This window comes from Notamacropus eugenii, chromosome 6 (assembly GCF_028372415.1).
Source record: "Notamacropus eugenii isolate mMacEug1 chromosome 6, mMacEug1.pri_v2, whole genome shotgun sequence".
Taxonomy (NCBI): Eukaryota; Metazoa; Chordata; class Mammalia; order Diprotodontia; family Macropodidae; genus Notamacropus; species Notamacropus eugenii.
The window spans coordinates 46131141-46149409 of NC_092877.1; the positions used below are offsets into that span (position 1 = coordinate 46131141).

At 46.7% G+C, this 18269-nt stretch overlaps 1 protein-coding gene and 2 long non-coding RNA genes across 13 annotated transcripts in view; 2 read left to right on the forward strand and 1 right to left on the reverse strand.

The window, feature by feature from the left end:
- The window catches only part of PTPRA (protein tyrosine phosphatase receptor type A), a 201433-nt gene that overhangs the window by 1339 nt on the left and 181825 nt on the right, over nucleotides 1-18269 (reverse strand). For all 11 annotated transcript variants that reach the window (XM_072619794.1, XM_072619787.1, XM_072619796.1 and 8 more), the window contains 12 exons: nucleotides 13678-13714; nucleotides 12458-12555; nucleotides 10424-10543; nucleotides 9770-9936; nucleotides 9293-9428; nucleotides 7937-8086; nucleotides 7325-7418; nucleotides 6925-7001; nucleotides 6311-6445; nucleotides 2542-2667; nucleotides 2283-2434; nucleotides 503-638 (listed from right to left, as the gene is read on the reverse strand). In XM_072619794.1, the coding sequence (XP_072475895.1) occupies nucleotides 503-638; nucleotides 2283-2434; nucleotides 2542-2667; nucleotides 6311-6445; nucleotides 6925-7001; nucleotides 7325-7418; nucleotides 7937-8086; nucleotides 9293-9428; nucleotides 9770-9936; nucleotides 10424-10543; nucleotides 12458-12555; nucleotides 13678-13714 (1428 nt within the window). The remainder of the gene's footprint in view (nucleotides 1-502; nucleotides 639-2282; nucleotides 2435-2541; nucleotides 2668-6310; nucleotides 6446-6924; nucleotides 7002-7324; nucleotides 7419-7936; nucleotides 8087-9292; nucleotides 9429-9769; nucleotides 9937-10423; nucleotides 10544-12457; nucleotides 12556-13677; nucleotides 13715-18269) is intronic.
- On the forward strand, nucleotides 638-4959 carry LOC140510893 (uncharacterized). The gene is made up of 3 exons (XR_011969394.1): nucleotides 638-832; nucleotides 1932-2192; nucleotides 2922-4959. It is a non-coding gene; the product is annotated as an uncharacterized lncRNA (long non-coding RNA).
- On the forward strand, nucleotides 14338-16011 carry LOC140510894 (uncharacterized). The gene is made up of 2 exons (XR_011969395.1): nucleotides 14338-15456; nucleotides 15726-16011. It is a non-coding gene; the product is annotated as an uncharacterized lncRNA (long non-coding RNA).

Here is an 18269-nt window from a genome sequence, read left to right on the forward strand (position 1 = left end):
CTCACAGCCTCAGCTACTAGGGTCCACTGGAACCTGAATTAAAAAAGAAAATCTCCCTTTCTTTTTTCTAGCTGCACTGGATTTAGCAAAATCTGTTTCCTCTACCAGGGATGTGAAAAGTGCCCTTCCCCAGATTTTGAGACCAGAAAATCCTCCTTATACGGTGACCAGGCTGGGAGGGCAAGGACTCTGAGGTGACTGGGAAGGAATAACTGGAGCCCCAGGAATACATTTTCAGCTCCTTTAGGCCAGCTATGTTTCTGGAACATTCCAAAGGGACTGAGAGGCTGCACTATTTGAAGTGAATTTCCCAACAAGAGATAATATAATCAATTCCTGAAAACAGTGGATTCTTTTGTTGACCAACCCAGTTTGTTGCAGGGGCCCAGAAGCTACATGTTGCTGATGTGTTTCTGCCCACTGGTCATGGTCTTTCTCTGGTCTCCTTGCCAGCCTACACTCTGTCCGTGATGCTAGGTGCAGAGATTTGGTGCGGACATACCAGTGTCTGGACCATGTGTGGCCTCTGTAACCTCAGGCTCTTCACTGTCTGGAAGACATCCAAGATACCCTCAGCTTTCACCCTCTCCAGAACTGTGCTCAGAGCACAGAATGTGCCTGTTCTTCCTGCACCGGCACTGGAAGGGACAGACAGAGAGACGGAAGAGATGACTAAGCTTCCCACAATACCCCTGGCTAAGAGCTGAGTCACCAGAAATCAGAGGGGACAGGCCTGAGTATTTCTGTCCCCGGCCCTGCAACATCACTGTTTCTAACTGCTGCATGGGGCTTGGCTGGCAGACCCTTCAATCCCAGATCATCTCTCTCCAGGGTAAGGAATTTCGGGGTATTCCTAGCACTAGTTGTGTTGCTGATGGGGACCAGGGCTGAAAAAGTGAATGGGCTGCAGAAGAATGGAACAGATATGGTTATCCTAATGACTAGCACCTAGTCCTGTCTCTCCTGACCACTAGGTGCCATATATTAGAAGGGAAACCAACAAGCTGCAGAGATGACCATAAAGAGGAGGGGGCTGGAGTACGTCATATGAGGAGATGGTGAAGAAACTGGGATGTTTAGGCTGGAAAAGAGAAAACTTGAGGGGAGGTGCTCAGTGTCTTCAAGAATCAGAAGGGTGTTCCTGTGGAAGAGGGGTGGACTTGTTCTCTTTGGTTTCAGAATGGGTGAAAGGTGTCACAAGTCAGAGTTAGACTCAACGTAAAGAAAAACTTCCTAAAAACTAGAGCCATCCAAAAGAGGAAGGGACTGCACTGTAAGACAGTGAGGTCCCCATCACCTAAGGCATTTAAATTGGGGGTGGATGGCCACTTTCTCGGAATATTGTAGAGGGGGTTACTGTTTAGGCAGAGGCTGAACTGGATGACTGGTAAACTTCCCTCCAAAATGGATGGGGTGACTTGTTGGACTCAGTCCCCTCAACCTTACCTGCCCATTCATCTCTCTCTCTTCACATGGGAAGTGCCTATGCCTGTGAGACATTAGTGCAGCATCACCTTTTAGAGTGGATACAGGTGGAGCTTCACTGATCACAGCCCCTCCCATCACTGAGGCTCACAGCCTCCAAGGCACCCATGATAATCACTCCTTTCTCTAACCAAGTCCTGTCCACTTTTTTCTTCAAAATCTACATTGATTCTGCCCATTGCTTTCCCTATCCTTCCTATTTTTCCCCAGGACAGGGGTGGGGAACCTTCAGCCTTGAGGCCACACGTGGCACTCTAGGTCCTCAAGGGCAGCCCTTTGACTGAATCCAAACTTCACAAAACAAATCCCTTTAATAACTCAGTCAAAAGGCTGCACTCAAGGCCCTAGGAGGCCACATGTGGCCTCGAGGTCACAGGTTTCCCACTCCTACCCTAGTTTATGTCCTGATTCTTGTGAGAGCCCTAGGTGAGCCTTCTCACTTCCAGGTTCTGGCCTCTGATCAATGCTGTATCCCATCACACAACTTCTCCAGTGCAACAACATTGAATGATTCACAACCTGGGCCTGCTGTCACTTCGCTGGAGGCCAGCTGGTACAGTGGAGTGTAGGACTGAAACTTAGGAAGACCCGAGGTGACCTCCTGCCTCAGACCCATCTCTGAGCCTCAGTTTCCTTCTCTGTAAATTGGGATGGTTCATGGCACCGAGCTCACAGGACTGCTATGAAGAGCCAATGAGATGGTGCAGGTAAAGCCTCCTCTCATCTGACTGCTCAGGGCCCGGAGTGGGGAGGTGGGGGGAAGGAATGGGGCACAGCTACAGGAGAGGCTGCGGCACCTGCAGTGGACTGTGATTGGGTGGTTCCCCGACTGCTGCTGCTGCTTCTGCACGGCCGCAATGATATTGATCATGCCCTTGCCGTCACTGGGGATGCCCACCTCGGGCCAGCCATGGAAGTGGAACTGTCGAATCTGCCGGGTCTTGTTTTCCTTTGGGAATAGCACAAGCCGGGTAAGAGCTGGGAGGCTCGAGGCAGGCTTCCTTCCTGTCCCCTCCTGTCTCTCCTCTCACTCTCTCACACTGCCCGGCCCCTTACCCTGGTGTTAGCCACAAGCAAGTCTCGGACGGTGTAGCTCTCACACTCCTCCTCCTTCTTGAGCTCCACGGTGATGTCCCCGTAGGACACTGAGCTGTCAGATGGCCAGTACTGGGCACACTTCTCCTGGGGACAAAAGGCACATCAGCACAGAGAAAGGAACAGGCTGGCTTCCACAAGGCCTGGACTGGCATTTCTGAGAACTGGGCTATGATCCTGACTTGGCCACTAAATTGCTGTATGACCCTGGGCAAGTCTCTTCCCCTTGCTGTGCCTTAGTTTCCTCTTTGGCAAAACAACTGAATCATATCAAACAATCATTTAGTTCCCTTCTCTTATTGCAGTGGAAACTCAATGTGGTTATCACTGTTTGTTTACAGGTGGGTGATTCGAAACAGTGTAACATAATGGGAAAAGCATGAGAGACAGAACTGTGACTTGGAAGTCACTGGGCCAGCCACTGAAACTAAGAGCTTCAGTTTCCTCATCTGTTAAATAAGAACAGTGTGTTCACGACTCAGATCATGGGCGACTGTGAACCTTGGAGTGCAACAGCAACGTGAGCTATTGGTATTTGGAAACTGCTCTAGCAAAGTTCCTCCTCTGCAGGTGAAAAGATCAACCCCTACAAAGCGCTGACAAATCCAGTGCCAACTGAGGATGGAGAGTGAGAGGAGGGAGAGGCTGCGTACATGTTTATAATGTGCTCTCGAGGAACCACAGCAGCATTTTCTCCTCTAGCCCTTCTCAGCACTTCCTTAAGGATATCTAGCCTGTCCTATATCAGCACCCTTTTCTTTCTCTTTTTTTATTGATTAAGATTTTGTTGATGTCTTTTTATTTTTCACTTTCAGATATACTGCCCTCCCCCCTTAACAGAACAAATCCTCCCCGGTAACAAAGAAAAATGATTATGGCCCAATCCATGACTGTGACTGTGTCTGATACCACCCATACTCCCCCAGCTATCCAAGGAAAGAAGGAACAACTTCTTAATTCTTTTCCAGGGTCAAGATTAGTCATGACAATTGAACAGCCTTCAGACTGCATTTCAGGGTTCTTCTTACTGTGTACTGCTTTCCTGCAGTCTCAACATAATCAAGACTTTCCTTCCCTTCCCCTAGCATGCTGTCTCCTGGTTAAGGTCAATCACCTCCATGTACCTGTGATCCCACTCCCCACCTCCTACTTCCCCTTTTAAGACTCATGACCAGCAATTTTTCTTTTGTGCCTTCCACAATGTCTTCCTTTCTACAAGCTTCTTTCTACTTAGAAACATGCTTGATCAGATCTCAATTCTAAAAAAGCCTCATCCTTCATCCTTCTAACCCATGTAATTACTATCTCATCTACCTGCCTCCTAACCTTCTGAGAAAGTCATTTATACACAATGTGTCCACTACCTTTCCATTCACTCTCTCTTTAATCTCTTGAAATCTGTTTCCCACCTTTCTCTCCAAAGTCCCTAATGATCTCCTAATTGCCCGACTCAGTGGCCTTTTAAAAACTGTCCCTGTCCTCAAAGAATTTATATTATAATGGGGAAAACAAAGGGTACTGAGAGGAGTATATACAAAACATACAAATAAGACACAATCTTATAAGGTATCCAACATTAGAGAGAGCAGGGACCATCTTTTCCTTTCTTTGTACCTCCAGGCCTCAGCATAGGACTCAGACCACAAAGTGGGCCATTATCTACTATGTGCCAAGGACAGTACTGACCGAGTAACTTTGGGTAGACTGTATGTAGAGTGGGTAGAGGAATACATTGTCCCTATTCAGGGTGTACTCAAAATCTGAATGCAGGTTTTTAAGCTTAAAGTCTTTTGGTAATACTTTGTATCTTAGAAAAGTCAATGGAATTTATTGGGACGTGGTCAGGAGAGACCTGTATTTTAGGAAAGTCATTTCAGCCATTCTATGGAGAACAGATTAGAGTGGAGACAGACTTGAGGGAGGGAGACCAATGAGGAAGCTCTTCTGGTAGGTTAGTGGGGCGCACCCCTTTATTTACCTGAGTCCAGCCTGACTCCTGCCTGACCTTTGAGGTTTCCTTTTCTAACCCTATTTGGTATGATTCCTCTCCATACCCTTTATGTTTTACCCAAATAGGGTTATCTTCTGCTTCTCAAATGTGTCCTGTACTCTTCTGTCTCTTTGCAACGTCCTAACTTTTCTTCTTTGCCCAATGAACTCCTAGCCATCTCTAAAAGGTCCCAACACCCCTCCCCCATGAAGCCCTCTCAAATTCTGGGCCTGCAATATCCAGACCCTAGGAAAGTTCAGAAGACTGCCAGTGGGACTTCACTGAGTCCTTGGCATCTGCCTCTTTCTGAAGCACTCATCATGTGATATAGTATACTGCACTTGTCTGTGTTTGTGTCTTATCCACTAAACAATTACTAAAATTACTAAACAATAAGTTTCATGAAGGAACTGTCTTTTTTTAAACTTCACATTTCTTCTGTGGTTCAGACAGGGGTCTATAGAGAATCATTCTAAAGTAGCTCATTTGTACGGCCTGGAAAAAGACAGGGAATAGGAAGAAAAGAGGAAAGGGATGGGAGAAGCTGAACAAATGGGAAGCATCCCATCTGAGAGACAAGAAACAAGAGGCATATTGGAAAATTTGTCCTAACTCATTCAGGAGGACAAAACAGAGACTGAGCTGAGCAGGACAACTGAGCAGAATGGAGCTCATATGGCACCAGCAGAGTCCCTTTGTTTTTGGAGACTCTTGGGACCCAGTGCAGTAATAAAAATGAGAAGGAATGAAAAGTCACAAGCCTCTTTGGTCCTGGAGATGGAGGCCCTTTGGCTCAGCTGCTAGGGCTCATCTTCTGAGAAGAAGTTAAGAGTGACTAGTCTGGAAATCTTGTGGTCATGAAGGTAAAGAAGCTGCACCCCCATCAGCCTCTCTACTACTCCTGATGCTCAAGAACTCTTATTTTCTCCTGGGAGAAAAGTAACTGCCTTGTGGGCTGAGTGAAGAGCAGTGAAGATGGAGCCCCAGCTGTGACTAACTAATTGATGTCAGCCCTCAGGTCTCAGGACTGTATCACAGAATGGGATAATCTCCCTTGGAATGGGGTGGGGGTGGGGTGGGGGGCCAGAAGAGAGTTTGCCAGAAAGGGACTTTTTTGGATTTCTGATGGGCTTTGTTAAGTGTTCCATGTGTACTCTTCATAGTGTTAGCCAAGCCTGCTCTATCCTGGACATCTTGTCACATTAACCAAACCTAAAAAAAGCTGGCAGTCACCCTTGGGGCAAGAGGCAGATACTGTAGTTCCGTGTGATCTGGGTTGGGGCAGATGAGTCAGATAAAACTGAGGAGGTCTCCAAAGTGACTCAGGCCCTTGTATTGGGAGAGAGCCTCTGATACAAAAATTACGTGTCAAATTCTTTCTTGTTCCCATTAGTAGTGGGATGTGCATGGGCTGGGAGTGAATCAGTTTAAAGATGGAGTTAGCAGCGGGGGAGGCCAGTTTAATAACTTCATGCTCTCTCAGAAGCCACCTGGTGGCCAGGTGGGACTAACGCCGATGCAAATCCTGTGCTGTGATCTGGAGGTCCTCTGTTCCACTCTGGGAGATGCTGCTATTCTCCCAGGTGTCAGCAGGGAAGGATGCATATGGAAAGGTGCTTAATTACTGACTCAAGTTAAGGTAGTCTACTAGACCTTAAAGGAGATACAGAGCCATTCTTCTAGACTGCCTTGGTCCCTTCATCCCTAGGGTATTCTGCTGCCCAGCCCCCTCCAACTTACCTGACCTCTCTCCTCTAGCTCAGTCAGCATTACAATAGAACAAGATTTCCACTCCCAGATCATCCGCCAGAAATCTTCAATGGTGTGCATGAGAGGGCCCTGGCTGGCAATGTAAGAGTCCTTCTGTCTGTAGCCCTGTGAGGGTCGGGGGAGAGGAGATAGGTCAGTTAGGGGGAGAAATGTGGAACTATCTGGGGGTGAAGGCCATTGGTTAATAGTGGGGTGTGTGGGTGTGCACACTGGCACTTCCTGCAGAGACTCTCCCCTGATTGACACTCAAGGACTCTGATCTAGACAACAGCACTAGTGCCCATAGTCTCACAGGTGGGAGGTTTGGGGAGCGGGGAGTTCCTTCTTTTTCATTTTACTTGCCTGACCTGGGCACGTACCCAATACCCCAAGCTGGGATGTGCTTCTATTTCTCTCAGTTTTGGAGAGGCCTGACAGGGGACGGGAGATGGGTAAGGCCTCTCTACCAGCATGTTTGAGGAGGATAAAGTTCAGTGAAGGCCCTGACAGATGAAGGGGAAGGACGCCTGTTGCTGCATCACACCAGCGCGCTGCAGAGTTCAGGTTACTCTGCTACCCAGAGGAGATAAAGCCACACTGCTTACATCAATGAAGGAAGCATTCACATAGTCAGTGTTTTCCTCGCCCCTCTTGACAGGGATGATCACTCGGTTGAATTCATCTGTAACAGAGAACAGATAGCTTGCTGCTAGTGACCCCAATCCTGACTTTTCCCTTAGGGCCCTCCCATCAGCTCTGGGGCTGTACCAGAGTCATCACCGAGCTAGGCATAGCATTACTTGGGCACCTCACCCAGCGGTGGGGAGAAAGGGATGAAGGGAGTGAAAGATAGAAGCTTTTGGCTTTACAAGCTTTCTTTTTAGAATTTATCAAATAGAGGGTAGGGAGGTGAACACAAGGCCATCTGATCTATTCCACTCAACTTCCCATCAGTCAAGGTTTTGATTAGGGAGGGTTCTGGGAGGGGGACAGTGCTGCTCTTACATGGAATGATCTGCAGGACCCGGTTCTTCTTCATGTTGGCAGGCAGGTTTCCTGTCCTCATCTTGTCATTTTGGATTTTGATTGATGTTAACTTCTATATTGGGCAGGGGATGGGGAGAATCTTTGGATCAAGTAATTCATAGGTAGGATGTGTGTGTGTCTGTCAGTGTGTGCGTCTCATGAAACTGTGAGGAGGACAGCAAAGGGTGTTGAGCAACAGGCAGGCCCCAGACAAAAGTCTACTCTTCTGGTTTGATTCTTGGGTCTGCCCCTCCCTGTGGATCATGGCCCTTACCTTCTTTAGCTATAAAACAAAGGGACTGGACTAGATGATTTCTAAAACCCCTTTTCGTGGCTTTCTCATCAGAAGGTGTCTCCACTGTGGGTGCTAGGCTCCAGTGGCTCAGGGCAAGGTCTCTGGGCCCTGACACACCTTTCTCTGATTCTCACAAGGCAGGAAAGCCTGTACTTTGTCTTTGCACCTCTCCCACTGCCACCCTTGCTTCTCCCACCTCCCTGCCCTCTCCCCTATTCCTCAGCTCAGCTCTCCAGATCTAAGGGAAACACTGGCTGGCAAGGGTGGCTAGAGCCCAGCTCTCAGCCCAGACTCACTTTAAATTCCTCCTCCAGTCCATTGCTGCTGCTTCCTGGGATTCGGTTGTAGATTTTCTGCAGGTGAGTTTCCAGAGATGTCACTTCCAGCTCCGTGTCTCCATAGAGATAGTGTTCTAGCAGTGCTTGATAAATGAAGACGTATTGCATCTAAGGGAGTAAGGGAGGCAGCCCTCATGGGTGGAGGACTCAGGAGTCACTCTCTGCGATGACACTATCAGGAGCTAGACTATCTGGAGCTCCTGGCACAGATCCGTTAGACTAGCTAGAGAGGAATGGATACTATCACCAGCCTGAGGTCTGAGGAGGGAGTCACAGACCCACCACTGGGGAATCTCTGGTCTAAGGCAAACATACAGATAGCCATAATAAGTGTGGGCAAATATAGTCATAAGAAGGAGGAACTAATATGGATTAAAGAATACATGGTATTAATCTGAAAGAACTCTCCTGCGGCAGTTGGTGGCTAATAGATAGAGCACTGAACCTGGAGTCTGGAGGACCTGAGTTCAAATCCAATCCCTGGCACTTCCTAGCTGTGTGACCTTGGGTCAGTCATTTAACTTCTGTCTGCCTGTTTCCTTGAATGTAAAACTGGGAATAGTAATAGTACCTTCCTCCCAGGCAGAATTCAGGTCACACAGACATGGCAGAAAGGCAGCATGGGATGGGAGAGAAACTGCAATTGAGAGTCGGGGATGGGCTTGAGTACTCGCCCTGATCCTGACTTGATGGGTGACTTTGGGTTAATTCTCCGTGGGCCTCCATTTCCTCTTCTATAAAATAAGAGCTTTGGACTACATGAGCACAAGTGCCCTCTGAATCAAAGGTCTACAGTTCTGTGATTCTGTGTGGTGGATGCAGGAGAGGCTCAGGAGGGGTCACCAGGCTTACTGTAGTCACCGAGCTGGGAGAGGATGTCTGCCTCCCAGGAGAGGAAAGGGCTGCTGAGTGATAGACGTTAACTCATGAGGATCATAGGTTTAGCACTTAAAGAAGCCTCAGAGGCCACCTAGTCAACACTCCACCCCCACCCCCCCATTTAACAGATGAGGAAGGTAAAGTCCAGCAAGGGTTAGTGACTTGTCTAAGGTCATAAAGGTAGTCAGAATCAGGGGTGAGATCTGAACCCAGGTCCTCTGATTTCAGAGTCCACGCTCTTTCCCTGGTGCCATTTCTCTGGCCCCTTATTCTCTCTTAGGTTGTACCAGTACCACAGCGGAAGGACTCCTAGGTAGAGATAATGGGGCCTGTAGCTTAAGACTGGCTATCTCAGTCCCCCCAGGCACCTTTCTCCATGGGCAGTGTCTAGTCTTATTGTCTGTCCCCTTTCCCACCAGCAGAGAAGTGCCTTACATCAGTTTGCACCATCTGGCAGCGCTGGGCACGGATCCGGCTCACAAAGCCATAGACATCCACTTTCCTCTCAGCATGCATCATGTCCAGCATGGCATCGATGACGACAAATGTACCTGTGCGCCCCACGCCCGCGCTGAGACCAGACAGGAATGTTATGGGTTAGGAGGCAGCCCTGGGCTGAGGCAGGCAAAGCATCTGACTGCGGTTCAGAGCAGGCCAAGCCTAGGGCTTGCAGCCATAGCCTGCCAGGCATTTCCCAACTCTGAGGAAGGCTCATAGGCTGCAAATATTTGGCCAAGACCAGGTGGAGCCCTGTGGGCACCAAAGCTGGCAGCTTAAACGATATCGAGGACTGTCCCTATCCCCTCTTCCTTACTCCACAATTCCCCATGATGGCCTCCTACCCATCTACCCACCAAAGAAGCAGAATGGCGGTAGCAGTCAGAGCAGACTATGAGAGAGGCCAGGACTGACCTGCAGTGCACCACAATAGCTCCTGAATACTGAGGATTACATGTCTTCACCTTCTTCAGGAACTTGAGCATTCCAATGGGGGTGAAGGGTACTCCAAAGTCTGGCCAACTAGTGAAATGGAACTGAGTGACAAGTCGCTGGGGTTTTTTGTTGGTTACATCTCCAACCTGGGGATGGAGAAGGTACAATGTACTTAAGATACTTCTGGGGACTCTGTGAGGGGCTTGGGTTGGGGGTTCTGGTATGGCAGGATCAAGCAGAAAGAGAACTGTAGGAGCTTAGGGTAAGGCCAAGCAGAAAAAGAGGAAGGACATGGTGGGACCAGGAGTCTGGGGACCAGGGAGTGGCCCCAAACACTATAGTCCACTCAAAGAACCTCATTAATTCAGGGTTACTAAAGGAAAAAGGCTGATTGATTCTGGCTGACCACCCTTTATGGTGGGAAAAGACTGGCTTTAACTTCCAGACAGCTGCTGCCTTGGCCTGGCATACTCATATCCTGGACACACAGGGGTAGAAAGGGATGTCCTGGTTATCAGTTTAAAAGCAAGCCACTTCCAGAGAAGTACTTTGGGGAAACTCTCAAAAATGTCTCTTGCCTTCTGGAGATTATCAAGTCACTGACAAAACCAGAGAAGGGAAAGGAGTCTGTACCTGCTGAATGCAGAATTTCCGGACTGTATAATCCACCAAAACAGTCACATCTTCCACTGACACACGGATATTCCCATATGTCCAGCAGCCCTGGTCCGGCCAGTACTGGGCACATTTACACTAGAGAGGAAGACACATGCAACTCAGCTGACCTTGGAGGTACCTCACTCACAGACATCTGAGGAAGGACAAAGGGAAGGGAGCCTTCTCCTACATCATTCAGTGAGACCTGAAACAGCCTCATCTTCTTGACCACCTCTTCTCCTCTGGTTTCCATCACATTGTCATCTCCTTGCTCTCCTCTATCAATCTGACCACACTTGTTAGTATTTTGCAGAGGTATCATCTATTTCCCACTTATAGTGTGCAAGGTAAGCTGCTTTCAGTAACATTCAACAGCTCCAATGTTAAATACCAGTCACCAGCTTTTATTATGTATGATGATGTAATGTCTTCATCTTCCAAAATTTTTTTGTTACTCGTGTTCTGGGCATATCTATCACTCTTTTTTCTTCTTTTGTTTATAGTATTCATCTGTCTATAGCTGCCTTAGAGCGATGGATCCTACGTTTCATTAGCATCCTACAGGTTCTTTCTATTCATCTTTGAGTTCAGGATAGCAGTAACTATCAACACATTCAGCTCTATCTTACTTTCAGATCAGGTTACTGTATTGTTAGAACTACTTAAATGGTTTACTTTATTACAAGAGACCTCTCATGAAGTAGGAGTAATTGTAAATGTTTGTAAAGACAGCAATAAAACTGAAAGTGACCAAAAAAAAGGAAAAGAATTAATGTCTAAATTAATCTCTACAATTAATTGTAGCCTCCTCTTTTCTCTCTACCCCCAGGCTCAGCCTAAGACAGCTCTGGATGGGCAGATTCTCTGAGGGGTTCAGGTAGTCTTTAAGGGCTCTAAATCAAGGAAGTCCTACCCCCTCCATAGTCCAAATATGCCCAATGAAAATGATTATGCATGTGCTCTCTTTTGCCTAGGGAAGAACACTGGGAACTGTCTGAGGAGCAGGCTACACCAGTCTCATTCCTGGCTACATTTTGACTGAACTGGGATTCTTGGTTCTCTACAAGTCAAGCCATGTGAAGGAGGCCTAAGTATTAAGCCAAAGGCCTTGTCCTTCCACCTGTGGCATGCTGGGTCTTGGGCCTCCACTCCAAGGTTAGAGGGAATAGGTTCTAGACCCAGCCTCTATCATCTCATTGCCAGGCTGGAGGCTGCCAGTAGATTTCTAGGGTACTTGTTCAGTCTCCTTAACTCCTAATCCAAATCCTCAAGTGGGTCCAAAACAGGAAAGGAGGTTATTCACTTCTTCCCCTTCAATGGAGTCCTAGTCCAGGGCAAAACCAGAGAGCTCTCTATTCCCTAGGCTCAATGGACCCAAAGAATCCTCTGCTGGACAGTCTGTGAAAGGCACACATTCGGAGGAAGCATCCTAACAGGAAGACTGAAGGGTCAGACCTGAGTCAGATATCTGGAGAAGCCTTGGCTCCGATGCTAACTGTGACCCTGCCAGATTCATTTAATTTCTTTAAGCCTCAGTTTATTTATCTGTAAGATAGATAATACCTACACTACCTCTCTCACAGGGTACTTATGAGGGAGGTGGGAAATGCTGCATGAATGCATGATTTCTCCACAAGCCTCCTACTGGGGGCAATGGGCCTGATGCCCTGGTACCAGGGCCCAAGAAGGCACACCCAAGCATAGCTGCTGGACAGTACCAGAAGCAAGCACCTGGGAAGGCGAGCCCTGACTTCTTTTTCAGTTAGGAAAGAAGCTTGACCTCATGGACAAGTTCCTTAAATTCTCTGTGTCAACCCTGGAATGGTTCTCAGCATCCTGAAGAGAGTCTGGCTCTCTAGAGCTAGGGTGAGGGCTGGGCTCCAGCACAGGCTGGCACACATTCACATTCATAGCCACAGCTCCCACCCCTACCCCAAGGCTCCCAGGTCTAGTCATTGATACTGCTATGGCTCAGGGAAGGAAGTAAATTCATTGCTTTTCTGCACCCACCTCCTTCCTCTCCTTCAAGTTGGTCACCATGACGATGGTGGCTGTATTTTGTTCCCAAATCATCCTCCAGAAATCATTCACTGTTTCTTCTTTTGGTCCTTAAAGCAGCCAATACCAAAGAGGAATGAGAAGCAGACACTACAGTGTGTTCACACAATACACAGGTGGCAAGAAAACCAAAAGCCTAAGGGAGCTTTAGACCTTTGTTTAGAAATCTGTCTACATGTCCCTGGGAGGCCTTTGACTCCCTCTGAAAGAAAGCAGCAGAGACTACTTGCTCAGAGGGAGTCTGAAGGGCCTCTTCTGACTTGGTGGCTACATCCCATTTCTCTTCCTTCCAGTGGCTTTTTGTCTGGATTATGCTGTGCACAGGTTTGCTAAATGACTTTGGCCAGAGGCCACCATTTGCGCAATTTCTTTGACCCTTTGTCCCCCTAGGACAAAGACAGTACCAAAAAACAGGGGTAGCAAGAGGCTGAGTGTGTTCTGGGGCAGAGCACTAAGTGCTCTAGAAACATTTAGATACCTAAATGTTTGTGAGTACAAAGACTTGGTATAGAGCTGAGCCATTCTGGGAACTCAGATTGGGCTATGAAGCCCTGGGCTCTGAAGGTTTTCTGAGAGAGTTGGCCATAACCAAATGTAGCTAATCTTTCCTGTCAGGGGCTTAGTCATGAAAGTATTCAAACAGGCTGTTCAGAACCTGGTCATGAAAGTATTCAAACAGGCTGTTCAGAACCTGATTGGACTAGGTGCCCTTCAGGACCTCCAGCTCTCAGATCCTTGACCTCCATGAAAGTTTATAAAGGGTTTCTGGACACCATATCATCAGCACTCGCTCTCCTTCTGAATCTCAATGGATTTTTTTCACCTCTCCCCTTTACATGACTTCCTCTAGCATTCATTTTGGTTATTTTTGCATGTCTTATCTCCTGTACTAGACAATATTTTGCATTCCTCACAAGATCTAGCAAAGGACTTTGCATATTTTGACAGCAACAACCAAAGAACAAATTGGCCTTCTCAGTAACGTAGGAAGCAGATTTCAGTCCTTTTAAACCTTCCGAGGAGGTGAACAATGACAAAGAGGCGCTCTAGGCACAAGGAGTCCAGTGCGACCAGCTTACAACCTGAAAAGCTGGCTGACTCTTCCCATTAGGGGCTCTGCGGCCCAATGACCCGAGCATGAGCTCAATGACATGAAGTGAACATAAAGTCACCTTGGGCAGCAATAAACTTGTTCTTCTCTTGGTAGCCCTGGAGAGGAGGAGAAAAAAAAGAAAGTGAAAATTAGTAATGGAAAGAAAGGAAAACTTTATCTTACGTAGCTTGGAGTCTCTAACCACATGGATCATGGTATTAGGATCTTCATTTGGGATCAGAAAAAGTCCTGTTTCCCAGAATTTATTTCCTGGGGTTCTAGCCTAGAACTAAGGCATGGAAGAAACAAAGGGCAGAGAATACCAAGAATCTGGACTGGTATCTTCAGCCACAGTTACTTTATGAATATTGGTGAGAAATCCCTAAAGAAGACCAGTCAAACGAGGGCACTATCTTCCCAGTGCAGATTAGATTCCCAACAGAAACTCCACTAGTCATTGACAATATGGACTATAGCCACAATGGAACACAGACAGACAGACTTTCATGTTTCCAAAGGCTATCTGGCTGGGTGGCCATCTCAACCCAAGAATACAGACTTGTGAAACTATCTGGAGATGAGTGTCCTGGAGACTCTGACGTGGCTTCCTATCCCAGGAACAATTTTCCTTTGTTCTGGACACTATGTCCAGTATATGCACACATATGAACGTGTACAAGAGTACTAAAGGCATTCCCTTCCTACACATCTGTTGAGTAGTTAAACAATGATGCCTATGTGTACAAAATACTAGAGACAAAGAGCCTCTGGATTAGAAGGGATAGGGATGAAATAGAACCCCTCCATTCATCTAAGGGTTCACTCTGAATGGTCAGATCTGAACCTTGTTGGATGAAAACAGTAGAACTGAGGTTAGGAAATCTTTAGCAGTCACACATTAGAGCCTAACTTTGCAGCCATCTGCTTAGGCTCACACAGTGTATTAGGAGTCACCCAAAATATACAACCCTGCTTTTACAATACACGCAAGCAGAATAAACAAGGTCTTCTAAATCTCAGTGACCCAGACAACTGGTGACGAGGAACAGCACCTTCAGATGAAACCTAGGCTTAACTTCCTCTCCCCCCAACTTATACAAATGTGCTAAACAACAGCTTCACAGGCGGAGTCCTTGCATTATAATGCGATGGGCAATGAGAAGCAGACAGCAGAAGAGGGGAAGCAGAAGGGTCCTGCTTACCCACATAGAATAACAAATAATTAAAAATTGCTTCCTTAGTGTGGAAAGGTGTATTTGTTGAGGGAGGAGCACATGGAGTGTCTACATGAAGGCAGTGAGTTTTTCACTGAGGAAGGAGGCTGGGAGATGATGCCAAGAGGAAGGGCTGGTATGAAACAGTCGAGTTCAAGTGGCAATTCAATCATTGAGGAATCAAGGTGACAAAGGATGTCAGCTTGACCGCTGAGGGAAGAGGTGAACAAAGAAAAGTGAGGCCTCCGCTTGGAGAAAGGGAAGTGAGGCTGCAAAACAGACAGCAAGAGGCCCAAAAAACACAGGGAGAGAGAGACAATGGTGGTGGAAAGCAAGAGGAGGACAGGCTGGCCAGTGGGAGAGGAGCGGAGGAGAGTTTGTTCCACAACCATCTCCCCAAGAGCTTTTAAATCACTGAGCAATAACGACTGGCAGCACAACCACTCTGATAAGGAAGATTATAGTCCGCTCCAAATTTCGGAAAAAGCCAACCAAACAAAAGGCAAACCTGGGGCAAACTAGAAGATGGAGATTGGAAGGACCTCTTCTCAATACAGATACCAACAGACACCTTACCAGGGTGGGGCAAGTGAAGCTTTGCCCACAAGTGGATGAATGCAGAGGGTACCAAAGAGGTTGGACAGGTATGGGAAAAGCAATTGCAATCCACATGATGCAGAAGGGGTAGGACCAATAATCTGGTCAGTCTATATCACTGCAGCTCTGGGAAAATCAAAGCCAGATATCCCCTGTTCTCACTGTGGCTCTAACAGTTGGGGCTCCTCTTACCTGAGCAAAGGAAAGGAGGGGGAATGGAAATGCCAGAGGAAACCCTCTTTAAATCTCCCCACTTGGGACAACTGAGTGCTGGGATACAATGGAGGCTCAACTATCCATCACTTTTCTCATCTAGGTTCTGGTTAAGCTGGGACTTTCCACTGGTGGACAAGAGGCTCAGATAGGGAAGAGGATCAGGAACACCAGGACTAGATGACCAGTGGAACGTTGGGGATCAATAGTACCCTGACCACAACAGGAACAGAAGCGTTGGGCCTTTCTCTACTCCAGTTCATTCTCCACTCAAACATTGTCAAACTTCTCTTCCTAAAACACAGGTATATGTCATTTGGGCTTTGGGGGAGTATTCCAAACCCCAACTCCACCCCTGTTATTCAATAAACCCCAATGGCTCTCTCTCATCTCCAGGATCAAATACAAACTCATCTGTTTGGCTTATAAAGCCCTTCTTAACCTGGCTCTTTTATCTCTCCAGTTTTTTTACACCTTACTCTCTACAGATACTGACCCAGTGACACTGAGCTCCTTGATGCTCCATACACACCACATTCCATCTACCAACTCTGGGCATTTTCATTGGCTATCCCTCATACTTGAAAATCTTTCTTGCCTCTTCTCCACATGGTGAATTTCCTGGTTTCCTTTAAGTCTCACCTTCTGCAAGGAGTCTTTCCCAAGCGTATTTAACTTTAGTGCCTTCCCTGATATTATTTCTAAGTTATGACAGATGAATACATGACATATAAATCTATATGACATATATAACTATATATCTTATTTGTATGTAGTTGTTTGCATGATGTCTCCCCCATTAGACTGAGCTCTAGCTTAAAGTAGTGGCTGTTTTTTTGTCATTTTTTTGTATCCCCAAAGCCTAGTACAGTGCTTGACACACAGTAGGTGTTTAATAAATGCTTACTGATTCACTGACTACTAAGAAGAGGCAGGAGCACCTGCTGCCATCAACTTCCACACCCTCTTGACTTGATGAACAGTCCCTCTTTTGTTCAGACTCATCAAGAAAAAGGGACAGGGCCCAAGTTGGTATAGACACAAGGCTGGTTGGTAGAGTAAGGAAGGAACAAGACTCCATATGACAATGCACTTCTTTCTGCCAAGTGGTAGTGAAGACAATGCCCTTCTGCATTCATTTCCTCTGGGTCATTAGGTAATCTGCTGCTCATGGCCAGGACTCACTACTAGCTCAAATAAGATGAAAAAGGGGGCTGGGCTCTGTCCATATGCAGAGAGGGATTATGGCACTGGAGGGAGAGGTCAATGGGTAAGCCTTCCCTCCTCCTAAATCTGTTATTCTGGACCATTAACACATTTCATAAACTTGCACTTAGCCAGAATGATCTAAAATAGGAGGCTACCTTCCTATCTTCTCCCTCTTTTTCACAGTCCCTACATCCACTTCTCTTTCAGCTCACACCAGTATGCCCTGGTTTTCTTCCTTCTCAGTCTCATTTGTTAGAATACTGCTCATACCCCCTCCCCACCTCCCCCCCCAAGGCTGTGTCCTGGCTCCTCTTTCCTCTTTCTTTACCAAGAGGAGTGATCATGTTGATCCAGCCCAAATAAACGCGTGAGTGACTTATCTATCCCAGTGATACATCTGAAGTTGTGACGCTACACCCAGAATTGAACTTGGTAGGCATTTCATGAAAGGAAAAAAACAATCTAGGGATCAGGAGTACCTTCTGCTCCTCAAAGTGGTTATGTAGTGACCACTTTAAATGTTATTCTACTTTACCCAGGGATTCAGTGGGTGTCTAGAGGGCAGAACGTGTCTCCTAACGGGGGAAATGTTGCTGTATTTCTATCATCACTACAACTCGTCGGTAGATATCCCTTTGCGAAGGTTAATTGGTGTAAAACTGGTTATTTGATATTATGGAGATATCATCTGGCTGATCTACATCAAGAGAGGGAATACTGGATGGGCTTCATTAGTGATAGTACTGCAATCTTCAACACATTCAACCCTAGAACTCTGAGAGTAGATAAAATAGTCAGCTGCCTTCTGGAGAACTGATCTGCCAGAGCGAGTGGAGGTTCAGAGAATGAGCCTAGGGTAGCAGTGGCTAGTGCTCTGGATTTGGAGGCAGGAAAACCTGAGTTCAACCTCTACCTCAGATGTGTGCTAGCTGTGTAATACTGGACAAATCATTTAACCTCAGTTTCTTTATCTATAAAATGAGGGAGCTGTACTAGATGGCTTTTAAGGCCTTTTCCAACTCAATATCTACATTCCTATGACTCTCTCTCTTGATGATCTCACAAGCTTCCACTGATTCATTTCTATTTTTGCAGATGGTACCTAAAATTAGTTATATAGTCCTAACATCTCTTGAACTCCAATCTTGCATTAATTTTTTATTGATTAGTTATCTTCAACTGAATCATCCTATCATCTTAAACCCAGTAGATCAAAAATGGAACCCTTTCCCCACTAAGCCAACTCCCTTCTCCAAACTTTACAGATATAGGACTAGGGGCTGAAAGTAAATTCTGAGGCTGTTTCATCTAATCCCCCTGTTTTCTAAATGAGAAAATGGAGATGAAAGGAAGTTGAATACCTTTCAAGATGGCACAGGTATGAAGCATCACAAGTGGAACTTGAACCTCGGTCCTCCAATACCAGGTTCTGAACTCT